The sequence below is a fragment of the Muntiacus reevesi genome, chromosome 2 (assembly GCF_963930625.1).
Source record: "Muntiacus reevesi chromosome 2, mMunRee1.1, whole genome shotgun sequence".
NCBI lineage: Eukaryota > Metazoa > Chordata > Mammalia > Artiodactyla > Cervidae > Muntiacus > Muntiacus reevesi.
In genome coordinates, this window is record NC_089250.1 from 97012483 (window position 1) to 97031244 (window position 18762).

Sequence of the window (18762 nt, forward strand, 5' to 3'; positions counted from 1 at the left end):
ACTCTAAAAAGGCAGAGTGGAATTGTAAGGATACACTAGACCCAAGTTTCAAAATCTCATGTTAAACCGCCTCGGGGGTCCTCAAAATTTCTGGAGCACTTTATAATAATAGGTTTATTTTCATGGAAATTAGGAAACTAGGTCAAGATATCTTTTCATGCACCCCTAAATCCTATCTAACAACTTAAGGACTGTCCTTCTTACATGTAAACTGGTTTCTTGAAGTGGGCTTTAACATCCAGGGTTTGCATCTAGGCTGCTCAGGAGGCGTCTCTGTTAGCACAGGGGGAGAAGGCAACTGATAGGATGGCCTCTAGCTACCATCTGTCTCTCTGCCACCCCTCAGAATGCACGCAGTGCCCCTGCAGAACACACAACCCCTGAATGCCTAGGAAGCCACTTATCTGTCGCCTCCCTCCTAGAGCCCTTTGCCTTTGTCTGCCCATGAGGGATGAAGGAGTTGGGGGGAAGAGGAAAGGCCACAACCAAATGGCCGTAAGTTGGTGAGAATGCCCCACAAAAGGAGAACTGAATATGGAATGTGTATGTTTCATCAGGTACCAAGATCACATGATGGGTTTGTTTTGTCATGATCTTTAGTGGGGAGGTGGCTCAAATGGTCAAGAATCTGCTCGGAATGCAGGAGATGTGGGTTCAATCCCCAGGTCAGGAAGATCCCCTTGGAGAAGGGAATGACCACCCGCTCCAATTTTCTTGCCTGGAGAATCCCATGGACAGAGGAGACTGGGGCACTACAGTCCCTAGGGTTGCAAAGAGTCAGACACAACTGAGCAATAGAACAACAGACTAATAACGAGAACAAAAAAGACAGGGAGGATTTCAAATCAGTCAGGAATACCTGCTGTAATGGAATTTTCAAAGCCTTTGAAAAATGCCCATATTTAGCTTTTATAAAAAGGAGAATACTTGTGAAGGTGAATACTAGCACTCTTAATTAGAGCTTTCATGGTTTGCTATTGTTGACTCTTGTTTTTTAATTTTTCTTTTAAAAAAAAGTTTGTTTGGCTGTGCTAAGTCTTTGTCGTGACACGTGAGGTCTTCCATCCCTGTGTCCTGTGGCACATGGGATCTTTAGCTGTGCCATGGGAACTCTTAACTGAGCCATGTGGAATCTAGTTCTTTACCCAGGGATCAAACTCAGGCTCCCTGCATTGGAAGGGAGGAGGCTTAGCCACTGGACCACCAGGGAAGACCATGAATGTTTTCTTTCATAAAGCAATATTCTCAAACTATAATATCAACCACCAGCAAAATTAATAATACATACTTCACTTAAAAATTTCCAAGAGGATATCTAAGGCAAGAATAAACTCTATTAAAATTGAAGTTGCTCACATCCAAAGCTCAGCAAAATGCCTCACAATGACTAAATGAGTTATAGGGACAAAATATGTGTTGATTTTAGGATTTACATTACTATTTTTTCTCAAAAAAATTCTGAGGCAGAGAACATCATGACCTCTTCCTAAATGAACTGGTTCCAGATGAAACCCTAACTATCGCCACCATGCTATTCCCTCACCCTGAAAAGCCCTTCTCTCTTTTCTTCTCTTCACTCTTGTAAAACCACCAGCCACTTCAAAGACCAGGACCTAAAGCACATACCTGAGAAATTTTCCTTGTCTAACAAGCTTACTGCACAGGCTGTATATTTATCTTGCAGCCTTTCTGCTCTTTTGGACTTAATTTGTCGAAAATTATTTGGTACTCAGAGTACTGTTTTGTCTTGCCTTCATATGACTGCATATGTTTTATGTTCCTTCAAGAACACCATCATAGTGCCTAGTATAATAAATGAATGTTTAATGAACAAGTGAACTTAAGTGCTAATGACTACAGGAATTTTAATGGTCTCTCAAGGGATTCAATGGATTATAGATGTTATTTATGTAGAACTTTAATTTACTTCACTCTATAAAAGACAGTGGTATTTATTTCTGTTCTGTGGTAGAGTTTGGTTGTTTACTTTAGGACCCATGAAGACAGTCTAGAATTTTTCCCCTTTTCTATCTTCTTTTGCATCTGCTTTGACTTTCGAGGGATGTCTGCTTGTGCAAGAGTGTCTCTGAGCTAGTATCTAGTCTAAAATCATCTTTTTTTAAAAAAAAATACTTATGTATTTATTTGGCTATATGGGTCTTACTTGCGGCATGCAGGATCTTTTTTTTTCTTTTTTTAAGTTGCAGCATGAGGGATCTTTCGTTAGAGCATGCAAACTCTTCTTAGGAATCTAGTTCCCTGACCAGTGATTAAACACAGGCACCCTGCATTGGGAGCACAGAAGAGTGTTAGCCACTGAACCACCAGGAAAGTCCCTTAAATTTTCTACATTCTCTTCTAAGCAAAACCATTCTAGTGTTCATTTAGCAAATCACCTGGGATTTATCTACCCAATTTTGAAACAGAGAAAATACTTTGACCCTTTCTGTACCAAAAAGAATCCTTGACCCCAAAAGTGTCTGTAGTGGTACTGTCCACAGCAAAACCCAGTTTGGTTGCTGAATGTAGAGTACAGCAACTAGGTGATGGAGTTCAATCCCGGCATGGGAGTACTTCTCTGAGTTTGGCTTCCTCATTTGCAAGCAGGAACTAGCACCAGGGCTTTTGTGAGGAGTGAATGAGGAGTCCATTCAATGCAAAAGTCTGGCTCAAGAAAAGTGAGGGGTCACAGATGTTAGGATTGTTTTTGTGACTTATTATTGTTAGTTGTGACCTTTGATAAGTGGTCCAGCCTTGCTATGCAGCAGCATCCTCATCTTAAAATGATAATAAAGATGAAAATGAATTCATCAGGTCATTGTGAGGATTACATGAGATAATGGATATAAAGCAGGCTTGGAGCATCATCAGTACTCAATATCTCAGTAACTGTTACCATCTCCATGATCACCATCACCATCACTTTCGTCGTCATCCTCCTCCCCATTATTAACAGACTGTCAGAAAATGGCACAGCCAATTTATTAAGAGGCTTTTCCTAATAATAAAATAGGCATGTGGAACAGGAAACTCAATTAAGGAAATAAGAAAGCAAAGGACCCCTACAGGACCCAACTAAGTCCTCATAGAGAGGACTTCTTTTTTTCCCAAGGTTACTCATTTTTATTCTAATAAGCATATAACATTAAGTCAGTCTTACACCAGCTACCTCTTGGACAGCCCAAAGATAAAATATAACCCCCTTCCCTGAACAAGTATGGGTGGTAAGTTTATATTCAGAGAAAATAAAATCAGCTCCACCTTGGCATTTTATATTAATAGTTGTGAATTATTAATAACCATTAGTGTGACTTTGAAAGAAAGTTCATTTTTTCAAAAACTGCATGTCAAAAACCTATTTTTAAAAAAAAAACACTGTTTTTCTTTAACAAAATGATTTATATACCCCAGGTGTGATATAATGACATCAGTATTTTAGAGGCACTTCTGAAGTTGGGAGGGACATGCACATGGGGGAAATAAACCTGGAGGTAAAGGTGAATCTTCCTTTAATGGAAAAGTGAAGCTATTCTGATGTGTCCTGATGCTGTATGGATAGTAACACCACTGCTATGAGAAGCAGAAATACATGAAATTTAAAATTAGATAGATATTAGATATATACATGTGTGTTAGTCGCTCAGTCAGGTCTGACTCTTTGCAAGACCATGGACTGTACCCTGCCAAGCTCCTCTGTTCATGAAATTTTCCCAGTAAAAATAGTGGCGTCAGTTGCCATTTCCTTCTCCAGGGATCTTCTTCATCCAAGGATTGAACGGGGGTCTCCTGCACTGCAGGCAGATTCTTTCCTGTTTGAGTCACCAGGGAAGCCTTTAGATATATATTAGACATATATACTGACTCATGGGAGCTGCCCATGCTAATGTGCACTTTGTTTTTCTCCCAAACAAGTACAAGAAATTATAAACTATTATAACCTTAACTTTCAGTTCTGAATATATCATAGTGAACATAGTATGTGGAGAAAAACATGGGTATCATTCAGTGGTTCAGCTTCCTAGGAGTCCCATTCTAAATGTAGACATAATTATTGTTTTGATCCCAAGTCCCATGTCCCCAGTTTCCCCCTCAGTCAGTCTCTCCTATCGGGAAGTTTCCATAAGTCTCTTATCGTTCTCCATCAGAGGGCGGACAGACTGAAAACCACAATCACAGGAAACTAACCAATCTGATCACATGGACCACAACCTTGTCTAATTCAATGAAACTATGAGCCATGCTGTGTAGGGCCACCCAAGATGGATGGGTCATGGTGGAGAGTTCTGACAAAACGTGGTCCACAGGAGAAGGGAATGGCAAACTGTTTCAGTATTCTTGCTTGAGAACCCCATGAACAGTATGAAAAGGAAAAAAGATAGGGCACTGAGAGATGAACTCCCCAGGTCGGTAGGTGCCCAGTATGCTACTGGAGATCAGTGGAGAAATAACTCCAGAAAGAAAGAACAGAGGAGCCAAAGCAAAAACAACACCCAGTTGTGGATATGACTGGTGATGGAAGAAAAGTCTGATGCTGTAAAGAGCAATATAGCATAGGAACCTAGAATGTTAGGTCCATGAATCAAGGCAAATTGGAAGTGGTCAAACAGGAGATGACAAGACTGATCGTCAACATTTTAGGAATCAGCAAACTAAAATGGACTGGAATTGGTGAATATAACTCAGATGACCATTATATCTACTAGTGTGGGCAAAAATCCCTTAGAAGAAATGGAGTAGCCATCAGAGTCAACAAAAGAGTCTGAAATGCAGTACTTGGAGGCAATCTCAAAAATGACAGAATGATCTCTGTCCATTTCCAAGGCAAACTATTCAATATCACAGCAATCCAAGTCTAAGTCCCAACCAGTAATGCTGAAGAAGTTGAAGTCAAACGGTTCTATGAAAACCTATAAGACCTGGAATTAGCACCCAAAAAAGATGTCCTTTTCATTATAGGGAACTGGAATGCAAAAGTAGGAAGTCAAGAAATACCTGGAGTAACAGGCAAATTTGGGCTTGGAGTGCACAATGAAACTGGGCAAAGGCTAATAAGAGTTTTGCCAAGAGAGCACACTGGTCATAGCAAACACCATCTTCCAACGACACAAGAGAAAACTATACACATGTACATCACCAGATGGTCAATATTGAAATCAGGTTGATTATATTCTTTGCAGCCAAAGATGGAGAAGCTCTATACAGTCAGCAAAAACAACATTGGGAGCTGACTGTGACACAGATCACAAACTCCTTATTGCAAATTCAGACTTAAATTGAAGAAAGTAAGGAAAACCATTAGACCATTTAGGTATTACCTAAAACAAAACCCTTATGATTACAAAGTGGAAGTGACAAATAGATTCAATGATTAGATCTAATAAACAGAGTGCCTGAAGAACTATGTACGGAAGTTCGTGACATTGTACAGGAGGCAGGGATCAAGACCATCCCCAAGACACGAAATGCAAAAAGACAAAATGGTTGTGTGAGGAGGTCTTACAACTAGCTGTGAAAAGGAGAGAAGCGAAAACAAAGGAGAAAAGGAAGGATATACCCATTTGAATGCAGAGTTCCAAAGAATAGCAAGGAGAGATAAGAAGGCCTTCCTCAGTGAGCAGTGCAAAGAAATAGAGAAAAACAATAGAATGGGAAAGACTAGAGATCTCTTCAAGAAAATTAGAGATACCAAGGGAACATTTCATGCAAAGATGGGCACAGTAAAGGACAGAAATGGTATGGACCTAACAGAAGCAGAAAATTTTAAGAAGAGGTGGCAAGAATACACAGAAGAACTATACCAAAAAGATCTTCATGACCCAGATAATCATGATGATATGATCACTCACCTAGAGTCAGACACCCTGGAATATGAAGTCAAGTGGGCCTTAGGAAGCATCACTATGAACAAAGCTAGTGGATGTGATGGAATTCCAGTTGAGCTATTTCAAAACTTAAAAGATGATGCTGTGAAAGTGCTGCACTCAATATGTCAACAAATTTGGAATACTCAGCAGAGGCCACAGGACTGGAAAAATTTCAGTTTTCATTCCAATCCCAAAGAAAGGCAATGCCAAAGAATGCTCAAACTACCGCACAATTGCACTCATCTCACACGCTAGCAAAGTAATGCTCAAAATTCTTCAAGCCAGTCTTCAACTGTACTTGAACCATGAACTTCCAGATATTCAAGCTGAATTTAGAAAAGGTAGAGGAACCAGAGATTAAATTGCCAACTTTCATTGGATTACTGAAAAAGCAAGAGAGTTCCAGAAAAAAACGTCTACTTCTGCTTATTGAATATGCCAAAGCCTTTGACTGTGTGGATCACTATATAAACTGTGGAAAATTCTTCAAGAGGTGGGAATACAAGATCACTTGACCTGCCTCTTAAGGAACCTGTACGCTCAGGAAGCAACAGTTAGAACTGGACATGGAACAACAGACTGGTTCCAAATAAGGAAAGGAGTATGTCAAGGCTGTATATTGTCACCCTGCTTGTTTAACTTATATGCAGAATAAATCATGAGAAGTGCTGGGCTGGAGGAAGCACAGCTGGGATCAAGATTTCCGGAAGAAATATCAATAACCTCAGATATGCAGAGGACACCACCCTGATGGCACAAAGTGAAGAAGAACTAAAGAGCCTTGTGATGAAAGTGAAAGAGGAGAGTGAAAAAGTTGGCTTAAAGCTCAACATTCAGAAAACTAAGATCATGGCATCCGGTCCCATCACTTCATGGGAAATAGATGGGGAAAACAGTGGAAACAGTGTCAGACTTTATTTTTGGGGGCTCCAAAATCACTGCAGATCATGACTGCAGCCATGAAATTAAAAGACATTTGCTCCTTGGAATAAAAGTTATGACAAACCTAGATAGCATATTAAAAAGTAGAGACATTACTTTGCCAACAAAGGTCCATCTAGTCAAAATTCTAGTTTTCCAATAGTCATGTATGGATGTGAGAGTTGGACTATAAAGAAAGCCGGGCACTGAAGAATTGATGCTTTTGAACTGTGGTGTTGGAGAAGACTCTTGAGAATCCCTGGACAGGAAGGAGATCCAACCAGTCCATCCTAGAGGAAATCAGTCCTGAATAGTCATTGGAAGGACTGATGCTGAAGCTGAAACTCTAATACTTTGGCCACCTGATGCGAAGAGCTGACTCATTTGAGAGAACCCTGATGCTGGGAATGATTGAAGGTGGGAGGAGAAGCGGATGACAGAGGATGAGATGGTTGAATGACATTACCAACTCAGTGGACATGAGTTTGAGTAAACTTCAGGAGTTGGTGATGGACACGGAGGCCTGGGGTGCTGCAGTCCATGTGGTCGCAAAGAGTAGGACATGACTGAGCGACTGAACTGAACTGAACTGAACTGAACAAGTCCCTTGTGAAACAAAATAATAAAATATGACTTTTTCTTGAAAGTGAAGCATACTGTTAACTCAAGATAGCATAAGAGTCTTCTTCCTAAATCATGACTCAGATCCTTGAAAACAAAGTCATTTGCTGGTAGCTTTCAGTACATGCCTACAAAAAGGATGCAATTGTAAGTCACTCTTTTGCATTGGAAAAGACCCTGATGCTGGGAAAGGTTGAGAGCAGGAGGAGAAGAGGGTGACAGAGGATAAGTTGGTTGGATGGCATCGCCAACTCAATGGACATGAGTTTTAACAAATTCCGGGAGATGGTGAAGGACAGGGAAGCCTGGCGTTCTGCAATCCATGGGGTTGCAAAGAATCAGGACTTTGCCACTGACAGAACTGAGCTGTCTGAGCTGATCAACAACAGCAAGACTCAGGATAGAAAATGCCTACACACAAGCACATATAAACACAAAGATAACGAGTATCGTAAAACTCTATATACATTGCAGGCAGTGATGATAAATCCAGTGCACAGTGGAAACTTAGTATTATTAACTAAAAAAGTTAAGGAGAGCTATCAGGCAGTCCGTATGAATTCCCTATTTGGGCAGCAAATATAAGGAAAGAAACAGTTTATCTGCTGGGAGAATTTCTAGTGCCCATGTTGGCCACATGGAAATCATAGGGTCTCCTTTACACCTGCATTTCATCCTCTCTCATACCCTGTAAGATGGGGGGAAGAGTACTTGTATTCCCCAACTTTCTCTGTGGCATTTTTGTAAGCACTCTTGGTAGACGGACATACATACTATCAAATACTACAGAATGATATCGGACAGAGCTCTTCTCTGCTACTCAGAACTTGTTCATGATCAGACTTCATATGGTACCTGTCAAATCTAGGTTTTTCATTTCTCCCTTTGAACCCTCTAAATATTGTACAGTTGAGTAATCAAAACACTTCATTGAGGTGTTTTTTTTAACAGAATTGGATTGAATTTGCAATGAAATTAGGACAGAATCTCTTTTGATTCCTAAATTATCTTTCCTGTGTTTAGTTGGAGTCCACCCAGACATTTTCTAACATATGATGTTTCAAATGAGATATGGTAACAGTTACACACTAGTTGTATAAAGTAGATAAACTATAAGGACCTATTATATAGCACAGGGAACTATATTCAATATCTTGTAATAACCTATACTGGGAAAGAATCTGGAAAGACTGTATATATACATGTATATGGTCTTCCTATATATATACAGTCTTTCTGTAGTGATTCAGTTATACATATATATATATATAACTGAATCATGTGTTGTACACCTAAAATATTATAAATCAACTATGCTTCAAATTTTTAAAAAATGAGATATGGTAAAATATAAAATTTTGACAGGATTTTTCACTTGGATGAAAGGGACATGGTGAGAAGAGAAAGTGAAGAGTAGAAGAGAAAGTCAGTATTTCTCTGTCTTCTGGGAGGGTGTCAGAAGTGACCCAGGACACACTTAGCTCTTCCTTCTCTCAGTCCTTTTTTCACCTCCTTGGCTCTTCTCATGCCTGACTCCTCTCTTTAACAGACTCAGCTCCCAGATCATCTCCCAGCAAGACATCTCACTTTCCACTCAGTAGACCCTTCCCCAAGTCCTCCATCCATCTTTCAGTTCAATTCAGTTCAGTTCAGTTCAGTCGCTCAGTTGTGTCCAACTCTTTGCAACCCCATGAACCGCAGCACGCCAGGCCTCCCTGTCCATCACCAACTCCTGGAGTTCACCCTAACCCATGTCCATCAAAGCAATGATGCCACCCAACCATCTCATCCTCTGTCGTCCCCCTCTCCTCCTGCTCTCAATCTTTCCCAGCATCAGGGTCTTTTCAAATGAGTCAGCTCTCTGCATCAGGAACCCATCCCATTTAGCCCTTCACTGTTCTGATCCCACACTTGTTTACTTGCTTATTGTTATTTATCAGCACATCTTTTTTTTTTTTCTTCCCATTTCACTAGGTATAATTGACACACAGCACTGTAAGAGCTTAAGGTATACAGCATAGTTATTTGACTTATATACATCATGAAATAATGACCACAATAAGCTTAGTGAACATCCATCATCTCATATAGATATAAAATAAAAGCAACAGGAAAAAAATATTTTTCCTTATGATGAGAACTCTTTAAGATTTACTCTCAACCACTTTCACCTGGGGCTTCCTAGGTAGTGCTAGTGGCTAAGAATCTGCTGGCCAATGCAGGAGCCATAAGAGACACGAGTTCAAGTTCAATCCCTAAGTCAGGAAGATCCCCTGCAGGAGGGGAGGCCATGGCAACCCACTCCAGTATTCTTGCCTGGAGAATCCCATGGACAGGGAAGCCTGACAGGCTACAATTCATAGGGGCACACAGAGTCAGACACAAGTGAAATAATTATCACACATGCACAGTAGCACGCGTGCATGCACTTTCATGTCTAACATAGAGCAGTATTAATTATTTCAGTCATGCACATCACATCCCCCATACTTATTTGTCTCATAGCTGAAAGTTTGTACCTTTTGACCATCTTCATCCAATTCCCCCTCAGAACACTTCTTTATTATTTACTTCTTTACTTTCTGAGTCGCCTGACTAAAACATGAGTTCTTTTAAGGCAAGATTTTACCTGTTTTATTCACCTCCACTTTTTTGGCACTAAAAAAGTATCTATCTAACATGTTTGAGATGTACCAGGTATCTTTGCTGAATGAAGAATGATAAGACTCTATGCTTCCTCCAGAGAAAAGTGCTCTCTTTCCCCACCCTCACTTCCTTCAGGATGTTCATTACCTACCCAACCTCGCCACTTCTCTCTCTTACCCATTTTTCCTGCTCCAGCTCAAATGCTGTAAAGTCCCCACCCCCCACACTGTAACCCGCACACCGCCTCCTTCCCCCACGCCAACCCTCACTCCTGCTATCACTCCTCCTCACATCCTATCTCTGCTAAATTGTTAGTGTATTAATATCCTTGCTCTTCCAATCGCCAATTCAGTGATCTCAAGTAAAATGATTTAACAGCTCTGTGTCTCAGCTTCCTCATCTCAAAATGGGAGAAAACAGAAATAGAAAATAACTATAGCCGCTGTCAAGATCAAGTGGGAAATTCTGCAAAGCAAAATACGTGAAAGAGCCTGAACATCACTAAATGCTAACTATTCATAATTATTCTTATCCCCACATATTTGAACACGTCATTGAACTGCTACCTTTTATTTTAAAACCTCAAATGTGTTTGCCTTGTTTCTTCACATAGTGTCTACCGTGTCATGTCCACTTATTAAGCAGGTCAGCAAAAGTGGTTATGTGATTCAACTTAATAAAGGGAAAGAAAAATGATGAGGTAACCAAATCAGTAAGATATTTTGTTCACTTGAAGATATGTACCTTGTATTCTTGAAATGTTGATGAAGAAAGCTCAGTGCTTAAAATTCTGTACTTTCAGCAATAAGTTAAACTTAGATTTTTACATATTCTCAGATACTGTCTGCTTGAAAGTGAACAGGCTTCAAATTTGTGAAAGTCTTGGTCACTTTTTTTCTCTCCTGAGAAATGTTTTATCAGTATTAGCTGGAAAGGAACTAGAAATCTTGTTTTCTGTTTGACTCTACCTAAATGATAATTCATGGGGCTTCTCAGGTCGCACTCGTGGTAAAGAACCCACCTGCCAATGCAGGAGATATGAGAGATGCAGTTCGATCCCTGGGTCAGGAAGACCCCCTGGAGGAGGGCATGGCAAGTCACTCCAGTATTCTTGCCTGGAGAATCCCACGGACAAAGGAGCCTGGCAGGCTACTGTCCATAGGGTTGCAAAGAGTCAGACACCACTAAAGTTACTTAGTACACAGGCATGAGAATGGTAATTCACAGATCCTTTTGATTGTTGCCCAGACAATAGAAAATAAAATCAAGAAAAGGCAGTAATCAAACTTAGAGAATGACTTATGGTTGTGGGGAGTTGGGAGAAGAATGAGGGGAAGGAATAGTTAGGGAGTTTGGGATGGACATGCACACACTGCTCTATTTAAAATGGATAACCAACAGAGGGAACTCTGCTCAGTGTTATGTGGCAGTCTGGATGAGAGGGGAGTTTGGGGGAAAATGGATACATGTATTTGTAAGGCTGAGTCCCTTTGCTGTCCACCTCAAGCTGTCACAACACTGTTAACTGGTTATACTACAATATAAAATGAAAAGCTTTTAAAAAATAAAGCAGTGATATTAATTTTTATATTAAATGAATGTAAGTGAATAGCAGATGAAATTAATAAATACGAGGGGAAAAGAACCAAATTCCACCAGCGCACATTTCTTGGACTTCATGAGGAATGTGCCATTGGCTTCCCTTCCTTATCCTATATGATTCCAACAAATTAAGCTTTTCCAACTGGCAAGTTCTTAGAGCTGATGTAATGTTGCCTGTCCCTGGACAGCTGAGCTCAGCAGCTCTAGTTCCATTTTTCCTTTCCAAAGAATAGCTAAAGAAACATTCTTTGGATAAGTGTAATATGTTTGCTACGTTACAAGAAATTTTGTTCACATTTTCCTCTATAGCTCTGTTTATTGCCCCATTATTTCTATAGATTTGATTTATTTGGGGCCAGGTGCAAATTTTAATGAAAAGAAAAAAGTTCAAACCAGCCCAGAGCAGTCTAAAGGAGGCTCTAACGTTCCAGAAAAGACATTTTCATTTCATGTATGCACAGAGTTTAGTCCACTGTTCAGACCTCGATTGATGGATTGATTTTTAATATGAGAGGGTTTTCCCTCTTCCTCCTCCTCCTTTCTCTTCTCCTTTTTACTCCTCTCATTCTCTCCCTCCTCCTCCCTGCCAGCCTCCCTCCCTTCTACCTCCTCTCCCCCTCCCTCTTCTTGACTAAAAAATAGATAATGTATTCAATTGACACAAAGGGTAATTCTTTAATAAGTTTGTTTTCTTAAAGAAAGAGGCAATAACATACACAACTCTGTAACTTTATCCTGACGATGTATCATGGACATTCCTCAAAGTCAATACTAAAACCTACCACATTATTTTCAATACCAGGAAAATATTCTATAGTATGGGTAGTGTACAACTTTTCAACCAATCTCTAGATGAATGGTCAGGTCGCTTTTAGCTTTATTTTCCACTATCAAGATGAAATTTAATATTTTTGAATGTATGTCTTTAATATACAGGTACTTTTGGTTCTATAGGGTGGAATAAAAAATGTAAGACAAATGGATTAAACAATAACATATATTTATACATGTATTTAACATATATTTATACATATATCATATGTATAAATATATTTATATATTTATATAGATCTCTATAGTAACATTTTCATAGAGGTATAGATACTGCCATAACTTTATCTTTTAAAATATCATTTTAGCATTTCATTTTCTGATTTTTTTCCTCAAATTCATGAGAGAACATTGTGTGAGCTTTGTCTATCATGCAAATGATCATATTTATAGACTCAGTTGTAGTTGGTAGCATCAGTAGAACAAAGTTTTACTAATCACATTTCTATTTAGATCATTTTACAAAGATTCCTTTGTTTCTGAAATTTTATAATAAACCAAGTCTATCAAGGTTTTGGGTTTTTTTGTTTTTTTTTTTTTTGCTTATTATCAAATATGGTCTAGATATTGAGTCAGCAATTTTTTTTTTTATTAGTGCTATATACAAGGTAGCTCAGATGGTAAAGAATCTTCCTGTAATGCAGGAGACCGGGGTTCGATCCTTGGCTTGGGAAGATCCCCTGGAGAAGGAAATTAAAACCCACTCCAGTATTCTTGCCTGGAGAATCCCATGGCCAGAGGAGCCTGATGGGCTCTAGTCCATGGGGTTGCAAAGAGTCAGACACAACTGAGTGACTAACACTTTGACTTTATACACTTTTACTATATATATAATATACATCGTGGGCCTATTCTGAAATAAAGGTGAGAATTTTTTTCTACTTTTTGGCTCTGAATCAATGGTTTATTGGCTAGCCTCTCAAAGTTTTTTAACTTGAAAATGTGTCCACTTGACATAGAATAATTTTTAATAAGAAAAATTCTAGGATCTCAAAAAGACCATCTCTTTTGTATTCACTGATCATCAACATGTATCATTTCATCTAATTCATAATAACCTATAAGATATGTATTTATAGATAAGGAAACAGACTGGAAAAGGTTAAGTAACTTGTTCAATGCCACACAGCAAGTAGGAAAACCCAGATTTTACTCCATTATCTGTCTGATTTTGAGTCCATACTCTGTACTCAAACATGCCCCTAGTTTCCTGTTTAACTTGACACATTGACCATCACCTGTTTTGGTCCCAACCTTTTTTCTTTTCTTGGTTTTAAGTTACATGCCCATCTTAGCAGCCAGTGGTCAATGGTGATGAAGGTGCCATCGACTAGAGCATTTCTACATAACTGGCTTGTCATTTTGACTTAATGTGTACTGAGCCCTCTTGTCCACTCTTGGAGAAGGAGGAGGATGTTTCAGGGACAATTAAGCTCATCCTTCTTCTGGGGTTGACATTTTTTCCAGAGCCCTGATGATGGCTGCTGGCAGGACTACTTTCCATGGAACATATATCAGCCTCAGTCTTCATCCTCCCGTTACTGAAGATCTTTTTTACCCCAGCATGTTAAAGCTACTCAGTAAACACTAAATCAGTCTCATGTGACATGCTTGCTAGATGAACACTTTTCTCCCTTTTGTTTCTTTAACCCTAAGGCTTATCTGGGGAACTAATACCATTTATCTCTGAGACTTCCAAAAGACACGGTGGAAAGTACCTCAGATCTCTCCTATTTAATAAGCTGTCAATGAGGGGAGGGTTAGTGACCTGCTTCCAGTCCTTATTGTATTAAATTAAGGTTCTACTTGAATAATTTCTTCACTAATAATTTTAGAAATTTTTCAACAGTGAAAGATTTAAGGAAGAGTCATATCATTTTAAGAGAGAACACATTCTCTCCCTTGGATTGTCGTGAAATACACAGCCTTTTGTAAAATCGTCAAAAGGGTTTTCTTTTTTTTTTTTTAAACTTAATATGCCATCATGTATATAATTCTTGAATTGGGTAATAGTATTTTCCTCTTTCTCATGGCAGTAGGTATTTTTTTTAATATGGACATACATGAAAACACAGACTCATTGTTTTAAAAAAAATTAACACAGGAAGAGGACTAACTCAGATAAGTTTGGGATGAAAATCTCCTGGGAGTGGAGCGATAGAGATAGACGGTCTTGTAAATGGCAGGAAGTCTTTCTCTCAATTCTTTGATTGCCATCCAAGTCTTTGGGGGAGGAAATAAAGCATCAGGCAGAACCTGTAGTTTGGCATGTTGAGGTTAAGGTTGAACCACTGCCTGCTAGTCCCTTCCCCAGCATCTCAACCCCTCTTTGACAAGATGGACTGACTAGTAACCAAGGCTGTGAAGCAAGCCCGAAGGACCCCTGAAGCTGCTGCCAAGCCAGGGCGCCTTGGGCTGGTACAAGCAAAGCGGCTAAAACCACAGAGGTGCTGCGAGTGGCTTCTCGCCCCAGGACACTTACCGATGCGCACAAGCTCTCACACAAGTCTGCCCACAAAAGGGCATTCCCATAACTGCACGCACCCAGGCTAAGCTGTGCACACTCACACCCCAAATTCAGAACGCAGAGGGCCTGACACCCTTGATGCACTTTCCGCAGAGCAAGCAAGAGCTTCCCTTCTTTTCCCCGTCTTCCAAGTTGCCAGCCCTGAGACTGGGTGGCACGTGGGTGCGACTCGAGCCTTCCCCGTGTAGCCCTGGGACCCTGGGGGCACTCCGGCGTGCCCAAGAGACGCCACAGCAACCCGCGCTGCTTCGACGCTCCCAGAGAGGACAAAGGGGGTCCGCATCCCAGTAAAGAATCGGCAACCTGCAAGGAGATGGGTCCCTGGGCCGGCCGAGAGTGCCCCAGGGGAGCGTCCCGGGAACTCGGAGCGCCCTCCCTCTCCCGGGGTGCGCTCACCATTTGTAGCCTCTGCCGCGCTTGAATTTGAGGGTCAGCGCCGTTTCCAGAAACAGCAAGAGATTGAGCAGAGCCAGCAGCCAGTACCACGGCTCCTTCTTCACCGCGGTCACTCGCCAGACTCCAACCAGCGAGTGCAGCACGAAGAGGAGCCGGGTGGCCAGGGCGTTGAGCAGGACCAGTCCCTCCATGCCGCCCGGAGCGCGCGCTGCCCGCGCCCCGCAGACCCGGCCGGGAGCCGGGGGCGGAACGTGACAGCTCGGAGACCTGCAGCGGCTGCAGTCCTCTCGCCCTCCCAGAACTGGAGAGAGCCGAGCGCCCCTCCCCCAAACTTCCTGAGAACTCTCCGGAGAGGAGATGCTAGCCCCAGCTCCAGGCTTTCCGGGGAGTGTGAGGCTGCCCTGCTCCGGCTTCCAGGCGTTGTTCTCCTGCTTTTGTCCATCTCCCCTCCCAATCCCTGGGGGTCCTCTTTCCATCCCTGCCTTGACCCCTCACCCCTCAGGCTTCCGTGGGGTCACCGAGAACTTCCCGCACTGGAAAGAGGAGGGAGGTGCGCTGAAAGGCGTGGGGTTGCACACCAGAAAAGGGGAGGGGGCGCGCTGCGGGGTGTCCCTTACTTTTCCACGGAAGTACTTCCATTCACTCACATGTTGTATAGGAACCAACCGGGTCTCCTGATGACTCTAAGATGGGATGCAGGAGAGCCAGGGAAGCAGGCAGGTTTAGATATACGGATCCAGCCCAATTTGAAGAATTAAAACTTCCCTGGACTAGAGGAAATGAGGCGGGCTAGGTTTTTTCGCAGAGCTCTCAGTACCTCACTTAGCAAGATAGGTAGCTGGAGTTAGCTCTACTCTTAGGACAGGTATTATTAAAGCAAAGGGATAGTCTTTATTATGTCTCCCCAACCCTCACCCACTACCCTGACTATTTTTTTTCCTAAAGGAAATAGAGTGGCAAAACAGGAAGGCAGGGGGACAGTGCAGAGAAGATAAAAGATAAAGCCAGGCTTAGATTGGAAGGAGAAATTCATGGAGTGGGGAACTGTACCCTTGACATCAATGACTAATGAGGTAAACTGCCTTTCCAGCAACCAAAGCAAAGAAGAAACTGAAGTCAGGATTTTCCAAAATACCTCCACGATTTTTGTTTCCTTGTTTGGTCTCCTACCACCTGTACCACTGTTTACTTAACATTTTTCTTAAACGAACTCAAATTTTTACTGAAATAATGTTTAAAGGAAACTTTCTATCACTCATAAATGTAAAATCAGTGTAGTAGGCTACAGATGGGAAGTAATTGCAAAAAATAAATCAGATAAAATGAAGCTAACTTACTGAGATCTTGCTAGAGATTAACTATTACCTTCCAAGGCTCTGTGCCTCAGCTTCCCTCTTTCTGGGAAAATAAAGACATGCTAGTTCTGGGAAAGATTGAGGGCAGGAGGAGAAGGGGATGACAGAGGATGAGATGGCTGGATGGCATCACCGACTCCATGGACATGAATTTGAGTAAACTCCGGGAGCTGGTGATGGACAGGGAGGCCTGGCGTGCTGCGATTCATGGGGTCGCAAAGAGGTGGACACGACTGAGTGACTGAACTGAACTGAGTCCTGTTACTACCAAGCAGAAATACTCTCTTGCCCACATTAGTAAAATTAAAAAGTATAATTCAAAGAGAATATATCTTGGTTAGGTTTATTCAACTGAAAGTCACCCCATACCTTTCTTAAAATTAGGTTGAAATTTCTGAAGTATGTGATTACTGTCTTCAGTAGGTGAAAAAAAGATCCAACTGCTTAAAAGAAGTTCACTTCTTTCTGGTAGTGTGGTTAGGGAGATTTCTTTTTTTCCTGTGGGTCTGCACTCTCCCACATCTTACAGGAAACCCAGTAGTGATATCCTGGAGCTGTTTATTATGTGCCCTTCAGTGTAGGCTGATGGCACTGTGTCCAGCGACTGTAGAGGACTGGCGCATGAGGGCACATAGACCATACAGCGGGGGGTAGCACGGTATGGACACTGGAGCCCCAGCCCTGAGGCAGCTCACTGTCTTGGAATCCTGGCTCAGCCACTTAATTGCACTGTAACCTTAGTACCTCAATTTCCTCATCTGTAAATGGGGTATGAAGGCTCCTCAACTCCTCAACAATCTCTTGACTCATGGGGCCATGGTGGGTATAAAATGAGTTAATACAGGGGTCCCCCAGATTCCAGGATCTAATGCCAGTTGAGCTGATGTAATAATAATAGAAATAAAGTGCACAACAAATGCAATGCACTTGAATCATCCTGAAACCACCTTCCCTCTCACTTGGTCTGTGGAAAAATTTTCTCCCATGAAACTGGTCCCTGGTGCTAAAAATTTGGGGACCACTGAATTAATTCATGTAAAGCACCTGGCAGGTCATAAGAGCCTGGTCAACCTTGGGACTTACTGCCTGGATCAGGGTAGTTAGTCCAGGGGAACTGCTCTTTGAATATCTGTGACAAGTAATAATAAAAGTGGAGAGAAAAATGTGACATTCCTAAGACCTGTCAAAATCCTCTAGTCCAACACCACCAGGAACACTCTGTTGCTGAACAAATTGGTTTTATTACTATTTTAGGGAGGGAGTACACGCTTCATGGAGAACTGTGGGGCATCTCACTAAGAAGTTGTTAGAGAGATTGGAAAATACTTTCTAGAAAAGCCTGGTCTTGTGTTAGGTGATTTTAAAGAGGGCTGAAAAAGGCATGGCTTTACTCTAAATTGGATACTATCAGGAAGATGGATTAGTAATTCTAAGGTTGGGTGTCTTAATAAAGCTAATTTAGATCGGTGGGGAATGTGTGGTCTTTTTTTTGTGGTTTGAACAATGTAAATGTTTTGTCTGTGTTCAGTCACGATTGCAGAGTGATCCACTTTTTGTCTCGATCCATCACTCTCACAGAGACCTTGCTTGATATTCTGTGAAATGTTTTTGTTCACCCGGAGGACACCAAGACCTGACTACAGTGCCAGACCAGTTGCCTCCTTTAGGAAGTTGCTTTTTTCTTCCTCAGTCCTCCTAGGTGATGCCATCTAACCATCTCATCTTCTGTCATCCCCTTCTCCTCCTGCTTTCAATCTTTCTCAGTATCAGGGTCTTTTCCAATAAGTCAGTTCTTTGTGTCAGGTGGCCAAAGTATTGGAGTTTCAGCTTCAAATCAGTCCTTCCTGTGAACACCCAGGACTGATCTCCTTTAGGATGGACTGGTTGGATCTCCTTGCAGTCCAAGGGACTCTCAAGAGTCTCCTCCAACACCATAGTTCAAAAGCATCAATTCTTTGACACTCAGCTTTGTTTATAGTCCAACTCTCACATTCATACA

At 41.4% G+C, this 18762-nt stretch overlaps 1 protein-coding gene across 1 annotated transcript in view; it reads right to left on the reverse strand.

Annotated features, from left to right (window-relative positions):
* Positions 1–15770, reverse strand: part of TMEM26 (transmembrane protein 26) — a 66304-nt gene extending 50534 nt beyond the window's left edge. The window contains exon 1 of the mRNA XM_065922397.1: positions 15409–15770. Coding sequence (XP_065778469.1) covers positions 15409–15599 — 191 coding nt within the window. The 5' untranslated portion in view covers positions 15600–15770. The remainder of the gene's footprint in view (positions 1–15408) is intronic.
* Positions 15771–18762: the final 2992 nt, after the last annotated feature.